Here is a 12,113-nt window from a genome sequence, read left to right as displayed (position 1 = left end):
TATTCGACAGTCAAATTATCCGGGTCACTTCGCAGTCATAAGGTCTTGACGAAGAATAAGAAGAAATGACAGTCCATTTCCATAAATAATTAGTATTTTTTCCATTTCTGGGTGGAGGTCTGGATCCGAACCCCACCCCTCCCTTTGTGTGCCTGCCTGTTCACTGCAATACAATAAAATGTCAAAATGAACAAACAGAAATACATCAAATCCAAAATATGCAAAATTTATCTTAATGTGTGGTAATGATTCAAAATTGAAATACAATACAAATTCAAATAAATAAATATACCTAAATATTTTGTGTACATTGAATATAATATAGATAATAAAATTCTGGACATCCTGTTTCGTGGAGATACACAATATATTCATTAGCGTGGCGTGGAAAATAATTTAAAATATAGTAATTATTATTTCTGTATGTTTTAATTTATAATGTTTACTATTTACATCGGCGATGATTGTTTAATCTACTTCTTCTGCCGATTGCTCTACGGCTCAGTAGTCTTGGCCACCTCCACCGACTTTATCCAGGCAGTACGAACCTCTGCGCCCTGTCTATAGTCTTTGATGATGATAAGAGCTCTAGCATCGCTCTTTATAATCTGTTCTCAAAAAGAAAAGGTCAGCTAAAATTTTCAACGTTTATTTATTAAGTTTTTATATTAAGCTCGATTCCTACTTACTAACCATATACTTAAAATTTGACAATAGTTCTACAATACAAATTCAAAATGAAAATGTGCATGTTTCAATAGAATCAGAATTTTATGAGACAACGCGTCTCTGCTTCTGATGATGCACTAAATTGTATGCCTAAAATTGACACTTTTTTGTCAGTATGTTTGCACGTATTTTTCATCCGCGGCAGAATACATAAAACATGGATATTTGTATCAAATGTCATTATAATCTTCTTCTTAGCCGTTCCGTCATGGCATGACCGCATTGAAATTCTGTTATCTATTGATCCACCAAAACTTTCCTCTCTTCTCGATCCCCCGCTTCTTTCGGGGCAGAGTGAAGGCTGTCTCTAGTCAGTTCCATCATTTGGTCACTCCAGCTTGCCGAAGCTCTTCCTCTGCTTCGCCTTCCCTGGAGGCTACCCATAACCACAAGCAGTGGCGAAGGGTGGAGGTAGGCTGTTAAAATAGTGCATACTAAACTATGTCAGTAATAAGTATTTGTTTTCATTGAACGAATACTTCAATTTACAGATGGTGTTGGTTAGTTTTTAAAATTCAATCAAATACTGCGAAACCAAGCCATAATAATATTTAATACCCGTCATAACACCCAACATAAAATACCCGTCTATCTATAAAATATCTATAATTATGACATTTAATCATAGATAGAATAATATTTTTATATAATATGGCTTGGTTAAGCAGGGCTTTAAATTTAACAAACTCCATCTGTAATTATTTGTAGTCTGAGTTAAAAAAAAAAAAAGTATGACTGACAAAGTTTTTTTCTGACCATGTCCGATCCTAATAAGATCATAATATGGGCCTCCACAGAGTAGAGGTTTGTATTGACAGAATGTGTTTTTACGAGAAATAGATGTCAGCCACTTGCTCAACCTATTAGGTCATACACAAATTGAAAAACAATGTGTATATTTGTGTATTTTCCAGACCCAGGATTCGAACCTGGGACCCACGACGTGACAGGTCAACGCCGAATGGTAAGTTTAATGTGCACTATTTATGTCGGATCTTAACAGCCTACCTCTGCCCTTCGCCACTGACCACAAGTCTATCCAGGTTATCCGGTCAACGCCGAATAATATGACCAAAAATCTGCAGGATGCGTCTCAAACATATTGTCGAGAGCCGATTATGATTGTCTCCGGATGATTGACTGGTTCGTCCTGTGCTTTTTCCAAGAAATACCACCACACTTCGAAGGCATCAATTGCCTTCCGCACCCCTTTCTGTTCTTACACAAATGGTCGTAAATATGTTTAATATAATATTTGTTTTTGTTAACACATATTGCATTAATTACATTACAGTTATCTCTTTAAGTACTGCAATGCATTTTGTGTGACTAAGTATCTCCGTCTATCGATATCATTCTAATGTTAATGATTTGTTCTCGTTACGAATTAATATTTTCAAAACACGTCCGTAAATATTAAATCATAATTGAATTATTTTCTTTATGCTATTCTATTTTTGTGCTGTGCTTATTTAATTAGCCATAATGTTAAATGTTATCAAATGTATGTTACATTTATCGGTTTTGGGACTTGTAACCGGTGACAATGAAAATAAGAAAGGAGTTTGCGGGACAATCCCTGTACCGTGAGTATATACAAACAATATACATACTTTATAAATTAGGAATATACTAAAAACTATGCATTTTGCACTAAATCGTTTTAAATAACCAAGTGAAGGAAATGTATGATTTGAAAAAAATATTAAATTTTATTTAATATCATCATCTAAATAGGTACCTATGGATAATAAAAAATGAGATAAATAGGTAATTAAAGTTATGCAAAATATCAAAATTGATATCCCTTATTCAATTATACGATAAAATATGAATGGAGTTGTATATTTTTCACCTTAAACTCCTATAACAAAGGATTGGCCAATGTGCTTTACCAATTAAGGGCGGACGTGCTCAGCGTGGTTCAAAATTAAGCTTTTTTTCTATTTTCAAAGCATGATCCTGGACATACATTAAACGTTTAAGGTATGTCCAGGATCATGCTTTGAAAATATAACAAAAGCTCCATTTTGACCTACGCTGAGCATGTACCCCCTTAAGTCACCTACGTCTTACATTATTACGATGAAATTAACTAATAGTAATATAACTGTAGCCATTTTGAAATTGCGTTAATATTGGCAATCGGTTTTTGTGGTTTATGATAGATGAGGGTTCGAGTCCCGCCCGTCGTCGTATTTTTTCTAGTAGGTATGTTTCTGAAATGTTGGGCTAAAAATCATAAAGAATATTATATTTTAAAATCTTGGGAATTATTCATTGAATATAAAAAATGGTGTAATAAATTTTATAGTGTAAGTAGGTGCATTAAGATAAAAAAATAAATTGAGAGATCCTCACGCCGGTTAGGAATCAATATAAGCAGATACTTATTATTGGTACCTACAATGATTCAAACCACAAAAGCCGATTTACGCCTAAGATCCCATTGATTAAAATAGCATTAAATTTACTAATATTATGGTGTTCAGTAAAGTTTTATTACCAAATTGATAATGTTGGTTAGGACGAAACCGGTCATATTATGTGGGTTCTGGTTTCATAACTCATAAACTCCACAATATACCAAAAATGAGTTATAAATGCAGCCATGTTCTTCATGTTCACACCGTCCATTGAAAGTATGACGTGGGTAACATTCTAAGCACACAAACTCCTATTTAAAACGAATGTTAAAATATGATTTATTTTTGAGACTTACATTCTTCAAATTTTTTTTCAACCATGTCTGAACCTAATAAGATCATATTATGGGCCTTTACAGAGTGGAGGTTTATATTAACAGATTTTGTTTTTACGAGAAATGGTTGTCAGCCTCTTGCTCAATCTATTAGGTCCATACTCGGTCCATACTACATGACTCGTATACAGATTGAAAAACAATATGTGTACCTACTTGCTAGACTCAGGATTTGAGCCTGGGACCCACGACGCTATAGGCCAACGCTTAAGCCGCGCGGCCATCGTGGAAATTATTCAAATACCTACTTGTTATTTTCTAAACTAACAACCTCCATTCCAGCCGATAAGAGTGTCACATTGAACTGTCATTGCCGACGGCTTTTGTTTATCTGTGATGGTGTAAACGTCTGTTCCACGGTTATAAACTAACAATCTCCATAAACTCACAGAAAAACTAACATTCTCCATGTTTAAATTGAAGATTATTTGTATTTATATCAGAAATTTAAAAAAAATGTATTACTGCCCAATTCTTTATCGATATAACACTGGATACTCATTTTAAATTGTACTGCGAAACTGTTATTTTTTTCAATTTGCCAAAAACAAGCATTGACGGAGATTGTGAGTTATGAAACCATAGCCCTCTTATATTTTATATAAATACAGTACGGAATTAAGTACAAATAAAACTAAAACTAACTATATAAAAAAAGTTTCTTATTTCTTGTATGAGTACCTAATTAATTTACATAATATTAGACATTTCTGTTAAAAACTTTTTCATGAAGTTTTGTATTAAGGACCAAATTTATTGAAACTTTTAATATATTTTTATAATTTATTTAGCCCGTTGACATTGTGTTAAAATAATACTTTTTTCAGAGTAAAAACCACTCATTATATCACTTATTTGTCATATGGACCAGTTGAAACCACGGAAAACTGTAGTCCTGGTACAAAATGCATCAAGTTTGGACCTGTGATAAAAAGAAGACCACCGGTGAGTATTTCATGTTTGAGTTAAATTAAGTTTCATTGCAAATATAAAATAAACTATACCTAATTGATATTAAAATATTACCGGTTATTATAATTATTCCTAATTGCATGCGATGTGCTACTCGAAAAATGTTCGCTTCTGAATTTGTGGGTGCGCAAACTTCGCGTCTCACAAATTCAATAATAATTATTGTATTGATCTAATGTACGGGTTTCCAACTTCTTTTTTTTACTAGGAGCACATTAAATATCCAAAAATAAAATGGCGGGCACATTTATCCAATGATTTTACATCACCTAGAGTCTACTAGGGGTTCTTAACCCTTTTGCGGTAGCGGGCGCATTTGAGATTTGGGATAATAGTGGCGGGCGCACATCGGATTTCTAAAAAAACAAGATTTAAGTATTATGTGTTACATTTATTATATCGGTAGATTATACACTTATTTACATTTAAACGCCTATGAGGGCATTTAAAAAAGAAGCATAAAACACCCATGCAGTTAGGTACATATAGAAAATAAAAAGAGATAAAATACATAAAGAGTAATACCTAGTCCTAAACGAATATATTATTTGACAAATTATTATTATTAGTTCTATTTTGTAACCATAACTCAGTCAACATCCGTGTATTAAGTTTTAACAGACACATTGTTAAATATAATCAAACAGATAATTGGAAATATGTAATTATGCTTTTTATTAACGAAAAAAGCAAAAAAATATTAGAAAAATGAATGCTATTTTAATCAATAGGATCTTTGGTGTTAGATACTCACATGCCAAAGATGTAGATATTTCTATTTTTAAACAGTCATTTAGATTTACATCAGTGAGTCGCAATCTGTATTTTGATTTTATTATGAGCATTGTAGAAAAAAAATGATAACATAATACACTAATAAGTCCCAGAGCGCACTTGCGCCTGCGGGCACAGAGTTGAGAATTTCTTATCTAAGGCATTGGCTTGAACGAATGGTTAAATACCATTACACATATAAAAATTTTCAAGAAACCTATTGTCATACCAATATTGTAATCAATTTAAAAAATAATATCATATATAATTTGTTGACATCTCTCGACTATAATTCGATAAAATATATTTAATTTCGTGCCTTTTGTTTTTTACCTGCAATTATGCGAAAACCTCTGACGTTTGATGATTTGAATGGAATGCAAGACCTGAATTATACCAAGATGAGATATGCGAAAACACCACTAAATAACAAGTCAGACAAACTCGCATTAACAGCCATATTTTAGTATATTCAGTGAGATATCTTGAAAACTATGGAACCGAACCACTTATGGTTTGTCCTCACAATATCGGAGCATTGAAATATTATAGATTATTTATTTAATTTAATATTTTTTTAAATTATTTATCATCTATTTTTTCAGTTGAAATTTGAATTACCAACCACAAACAAGTGCTGTGAAGGTTATCGACTAAATAGTAAAACTGGACTATGTGACGAGCTATGCAAAATTTGCAACCATGGTTACTGTGATGCTAGATCCAATGAATGCCGATGCTACATTGGATATACAAGAAACAACGATAAAACTAACTGCACGCCAATTTGTTTGAATTGTATTAACGGGGTTTGCACAAAACCTAACGTATGTGACTGCAACGAAGGATTCAAAAAAGACTCTGCCAATATTTGTTATCCAGTTTGTGAAACAGGGTGTAAAAATGGTTTTTGCATTAGCCCAAATGGCTGCTTTTGTCATATTGGTTATAAAATAAATCCAAATGAGAGTGGTGTCTGTGAACCTGTATGCCATGATGAATGCGAAAATGGACAATGCGTAGCTCCTGACACATGTCAATGTAAAGACGGTTACGAAAAAAATAACGCATCGAAGTGTGCTCCAATGTGTTCCAAAGAATGTATAAATGGACATTGTACATTGCCAGATGTTTGCTCTTGCTACGAAGGCTACGAGTTGGATGTCATAGAAAATAATATATGCAAACCTATATGTATACCAAAATGTGAAAATGCATTATGCGTGTCTCCTGGTATATGCGAGTGTCACACGGAACACGAAAAAGATAACAACAATCCCACGAAATGCAATCCTATTTGTAATGAACCTTGCAAACACGGGGTATGCTCTGGACCAAACGTGTGTACTTGCTTTGATGGATATCAAAAAGCATCAGAAAATTCTTCAGAATGCAGACCAATTTGCACCAAAGCTTGTATCGATGGAAAATGTATTGCACCCAATAAATGTGAGTGTAATGATGGATTTAAAAGAAGCGGTGATGACTGTATTCCAACCTGCACGCCGAGTTGTATTAACGGAATTTGTACAGGCGTAAATAACTGCACGTGTGATCCTGGCTTTATAGTTGATTCCAAAGAAAAGTTTATATGTAATTTTGATTGCAATCCTTCTTGCATAAACGGATCTTGCATTGGCCCAGGAATTTGCAACTGCTTTCCAAGGTTTAAAAAAACAGAAAAAAATAACGAATGTATCTCTGATTGTGAAGGTAGATGCGTTCCAGGCACCTGTGATATCAAACTAGGAAAATGTAACTGTGATAAAGGCTATTTTGAAGATGATCACCATAATTGTTTGCCGGCGTGTCCAAGCGGATGCTTCAATGGAGACTGTGTTGGTCCAGAAACATGCGAATGTTGGGAGAATTATATGTTGCACGAAGACAACAATTTTGAATGTCGTAAAAAATGTAATCCAAAATGCTTTCACGGAAAATGTACTACCAAAGGAACTTGCCTTTGTTTTGAAGGATATACAGGAGCGAGCTGTAATTTACACGAATATAATAAAATTAATATACCAGACGCGCAGGCGGCTGGACAGTAAGTTTTAAGATGTTTTGATTCTATGAATTCTAAAAGATACTAGGTATTCAAGCTTTGATTTTTCTTTCGAGAGTGTCTATAAATACGAGTACTATACATATGGTAATTATATAGAAATACATGTAAAGTTGTTTATTGCCAAATAATATTGCGTTTAGATAATTGCTATGGACCAAAGATAGGCTGATTGGTCAATCATGTCTGAATTTCGCTCAATCTGGACAATTGTATGAATCAATAATATGTAAAAGAGATCTTATATTTTAAATGTTTTCTTTTTAAAGCATATGTTATTACTGTTTTAGTTGATCTTTAGAACCGGCTGTGTAATTGGCATTGGCAATCCAAACTGTTTCAGCTTCTCAGTCTAGTGTCCCGATTGCTGGGTTGGACTCAGTTGGACTGTCCCTGGCAACATATTGATTATTTTGATTATACATACCTATAGTTATTATATTTAAATCTCTCCACTTTCAATCACTAGATTTTCCGATTATTTGAATCACGTTTGCAGATTAAAAACAGTTTCTCGCACAAATGATCTTGATTCCTTATTGCTCCGTAAGAAAATTAATATGACCTTTATTTTTAAAGGAGTGCCGATTTGACATGGAATATAATACCATGGGTAGTATCTGCAGTGTTGTTTACTGTTCTCATCCTATTGGGTATACATACAAGATGTCGTAGAAGTCAAGAGCTTGGCGCAGTAGAATCTTCTAGTACCAACAATACCACCAATATCATAAGTAAGATTTTACATTTGAATAATCTTAAATTTTATTTAGTCATTATCATTATGCACTCGCGTTTTCGCAGATCTAGATGATACCCTATACCGACCTCTAATAATAGAAACATGGCGTAGCGCTTACTCGTCAGTATTGATATACACTCAAAGAAATGTGCATTTAAAAAAAGTTATTCGCGTATATTACTCATAATGCCCATTACTGGTGTCATTATAGTGGGATTACAGCCACCTGGATTTCGGCTTTCAGGATATCGACGCGTATCTCAAAATAATATACTGTACAATATGAAATCAAATTAGAAATTATAATAAATCCTTCAATTTTCTAAATTTCAGGTGATTGGGAATACACTCCTAACACTGCAGAGGAGGATACGTTACCGGAAGAAGATTTGCCTACCCGTTATGATAATCCAATGTATTCGGCTACTACGTCTAAACCACACGAAGCTTTTCAATCTGAAATAGAAATAATATTATCAGATCAGTCTCAGAATTTCGACTGTTCGAATGTATAGCGAGAATAATTTTGTTTTTATCGATACTAGGTATAATTTAAAGAATATAATATTTGGATGTGGCTTTGTACCGTCCTTCGGTTTTTCTTTATACAAATCCACACGCGCAGTCAGATTTAAAAAAAATGATCAGTAGGCGGAGTCCGACGAGCCGGAGTACGTTTCGAATTTCAGTATATATCTATACATATACAAATGAATGTTTGTTTGTCTGTCTGTCCCCTATGCGTTCCTATACCATTCATCTGATTGCGATGAAACTTTGGTGAATTGTTGTGTGTACACCCGCAAAGGTTTCTGAATTAGAAAAACTATGTTCTTCTTCTTCATTCTTTCTTCTTTTATTCGTATGGTTTCTATACAATTCATCCGATTTCGATGAAACTTTCGTCAGTTGTTGTGCGACCATCCGCGGATGTGTCTGAATTAGTATAACTATCTTCTTCTTCTTCTATTATATCTTCTATTCGTATGCGTTCCTATACCAAATTTGGAAAATCTATGCTTCTCATATGGACAGGTGTATGTGGCCTGCTCACGCGTTGGAAAACCTTCTGATTTATTCGTGTATGCACCAGACGGAAAAACAAAACATATTGTGAATCCGAAAGTACTTCAATAAACAGAATTAAAACACAAACACTTTCTTTCTTTGAGTGGCATTGCAACGTATACCGGATACTCGCTAGTACACAATAATTTTGGGACGTCCAGAAGATAACGATGCACTCACTGACCATATTATATTTAATTTATGTAGTCGTTATACTATTTCTGTGTACCTAAATACTTTTGCATAACGTGATAAGCTGAAAAGCTTTAGAAATGAATGACTATTTATAGGTACCTACCTATTTTCTAAAAAATAATAAAATGTTTAATTCTGGTCAGATCTGCATCAGATTTGGGTCAACAGAGATTGCAAATATAATATCTATCGTAAATATTTTACTATGTAATGCTAAACAATAATTAATTTCACCAGTTGTTTTATGCGTGGGTTGAAAAAATATTAATTAAAAAAAAAATGAAAAAACCTAGCTACATGGATGTACTGAAATATTACTTTATTCTGAACCATTAGATCGAGAAGTTTAACAAAATACTATTTTATGTAATTACAATATGTAATTATCAAATTTTAACACAAATAATATAAAGAAATGATAGGGTTTTACAATTAAGTATATAAATATATTTTCTACCAAATTTGACTATGTCCACGATTATTCTGAAACTACTCATAAAAACACAAAAATGTCTATAATGATAATGAATGAGAAATTAAAGTACACGGTCTTAAACTCATTAATATTATTCAATAAATGAATTCACTGAAATAGCACATACCTAAACAAATTAGTGCAGTTATATTAAATATTAGAAAAATGGTAAACTTATTTCGTTACTCAACATGTAAAAATTCGGAAAAGAATTATTTTTAATTATTCTGGATTCATAAACTAGTTGGAATAGTCTACTCGCTAGTCTAGCTGAAGAGTTTCGTGATGGACCTCAATAATTCAAAATATACCTTTTCCGAAGATGAATTTATAATAATTTCTTCATTACATCCCACTTTACTTATCATTCATAGATAGAATAATATTTTTATATAATATGGCTTAGTTTAAGCAGGGCTAATTGATTTTAAAATACTGACCAACAACATGTGTAATATGTATTCTTAATTCAACAAAAACAAACAAGTATGAATTAAAAAATGTGCACAATTTCGTCGGATCATACCAAAATTATAATGGTTTGGTTAGGCAGGGTTTAATTGACTTTTTAAATTTAACCAACTCCAGCTGTAAATTGTTTTCTTAGTTCAATAAAAAAAATACGTAGACTGGCAAAGTCTTTTTTTTCGACCATGTCCGATCCTAATAAGATCATAATATGGACCTCCACACAGTAGAGGTTTGTATTAACAGATTTTGTTTTTACGAGAAATAGATGCCAGACACTTGCACAACCTATTAGGTCCATACTCTGACTTATACACAAATTGAAAAACAATATGTATATCTGCTGCGCGGCCATCGTGGGTGAGCTTAATGTGCACTATTTATGTCAGATCTTAACAACCTACCTCCGCCCTTCGCCACTGACCACAAGTTTCTCCAGGTTATCGGGTCAACGCCGAATAATATTACCAAAAAACTGCAGAATGCATCTCAAACATATTGTCGAGAGCCTTTTATGATTGTCTCCGGATGATTGACTGGTTCGTCCTGTGCTTTGTCCAAAAAATACCACCACACTTCGAAGGCATCAATTGCCTTCCGCGCCCCTTTCTGTTCTTACACAAATGTTTGTAAATATGATTTATATACTATTTGTTTTTGTCAACACACATTGCATTACATTACAGTTATCTTTTTAAGTACTGCAATGCATTTAGTGTGACTAAGTATCTCTGTCTATCGATATCTAATATTGATGATTTGTTCTCATTAGGAATTAATGTTGTCGAAACACGTCCGTAAATATTAAATCATAATTGTTTTTTTTTTCTTTATGTTACGCTACTATTGTGCTGTGCTTATTTAATTACCCAGAATGTTAAATATTATCAAATTTATATTACATTTATGGGTTTTAGGAATTAACCGGTGACAATAAAACTAAAAAAAGAGTTTGCGGAAAAATCCCTGTATTGTGAGTATATACAAACAATATACCTACATACTCTACTAATTAATAATACACTAAAAACTATGCGTTTTCTTTATTTTTCATTTTGCACTAAATCGTTTTAAATAATCAAGTGAAGGAAAATATGATTTCAAAAAAAAATTTCTTTATATGATATCATCATCTAAATAGGTATGGATAATAAAAAATGAGATAAGTAGGTAAATAAAGTTGTGCCAAATATCAATATTGGTATACCTTATTCAATTATAAGATCAAATTTATCGCTTAAGGGTCGTATGCATGAGATTCCCAAAAACCTTATAGGCTATATACTGCACGTTTGTATGCATGAGTACAAACGTAACGTCACGAATGTGACATCTCATGTGTCATGATATTCGTATTATAAAATTTCATTCCCCGATAAATAATTCAAAATTTTGAAATTGTAAATGTGTCTGAAAGTGTGCGAACGGTACCATATAAATTTAATAATTATACATGAATAATTATTATGAACTTTAAATAATTTATCAACTATTTTATCACATTTATTTTATAATTATTCATTTATACCAATCACCGTATGACACTATTGATGTTTCCAGTGTATTTGAGAGTTGTGCCTTGTTTATTACAGTTATCTTACAATAATTAACTAGGTAGGTAGGTACCATAATATTTTGAAGAATGCAAGAATGCTTCCAATTGCATATTTTAATGCCAGATACAGCAGTAGGTACATATTTTTGCGGATATATTTTATCGTAATCTTACGTAAGTCCATCTTATCTCTCCATGAGAAATATTGCACGCGAAATAGGTACGAGGCATTTTATCAGTTACCTACTATCTAGATTATAGACTAGGGATCAAAATTTGTAAATTTTGTAAACAGCACGACTAAGAACT

General features: G+C 32.7%; 1 protein-coding gene across 1 annotated transcript; it reads left to right on the top strand.

Annotated features, from left to right (window-relative positions):
* The first annotated feature begins 2,074 nt into the window (after window positions 1-2,074).
* On the top strand, window positions 2,075-10,413 carry LOC147079135 (uncharacterized). The gene is made up of 5 exons (XM_085953600.1): window positions 2,075-2,315; window positions 4,318-4,435; window positions 5,842-7,283; window positions 7,881-8,035; window positions 8,377-10,413. Exons 1-5 carry the CDS (start codon window positions 2,215-2,217, stop codon window positions 8,556-8,558), a joined length of 1,998 nt encoding a protein of 665 aa, XP_085809726.1. The 5' UTR covers window positions 2,075-2,214; the 3' UTR covers window positions 8,559-10,413.
* The last annotated feature ends 1,700 nt before the right edge of the window (window positions 10,414-12,113 follow it).

The sequence above is a fragment of the Rhyacophila brunnea genome, unplaced genomic scaffold (assembly GCF_057557595.1).
Source record: "Rhyacophila brunnea isolate RB1 unplaced genomic scaffold, BYU_Rbru_1.0 scaffold_10, whole genome shotgun sequence".
Taxonomy (NCBI): domain Eukaryota; kingdom Metazoa; phylum Arthropoda; class Insecta; order Trichoptera; family Rhyacophilidae; genus Rhyacophila; species Rhyacophila brunnea.
Note: the sequence above shows the minus strand (reverse complement) of the source record. Positions and strands in the feature narration are given on the sequence as shown.

Coding starts and splice junctions, on each gene's coding strand:
- LOC147079135 (XM_085953600.1), top strand. CDS start 2,215: ATGTTAAATGTTATCAAATGTATGTTACATTTATCGGTTTTGGGACTT. Junction 7,284..7,880: donor GACGCGCAGGCGGCTGGACA/GTAAGTTTTAAG, acceptor TTATTTTTAAAG/GAGTGCCGATTTGACATGGA. Junction 8,036..8,376: donor CAATACCACCAATATCATAA/GTAAGATTTTAC, acceptor TCTAAATTTCAG/GTGATTGGGAATACACTCCT.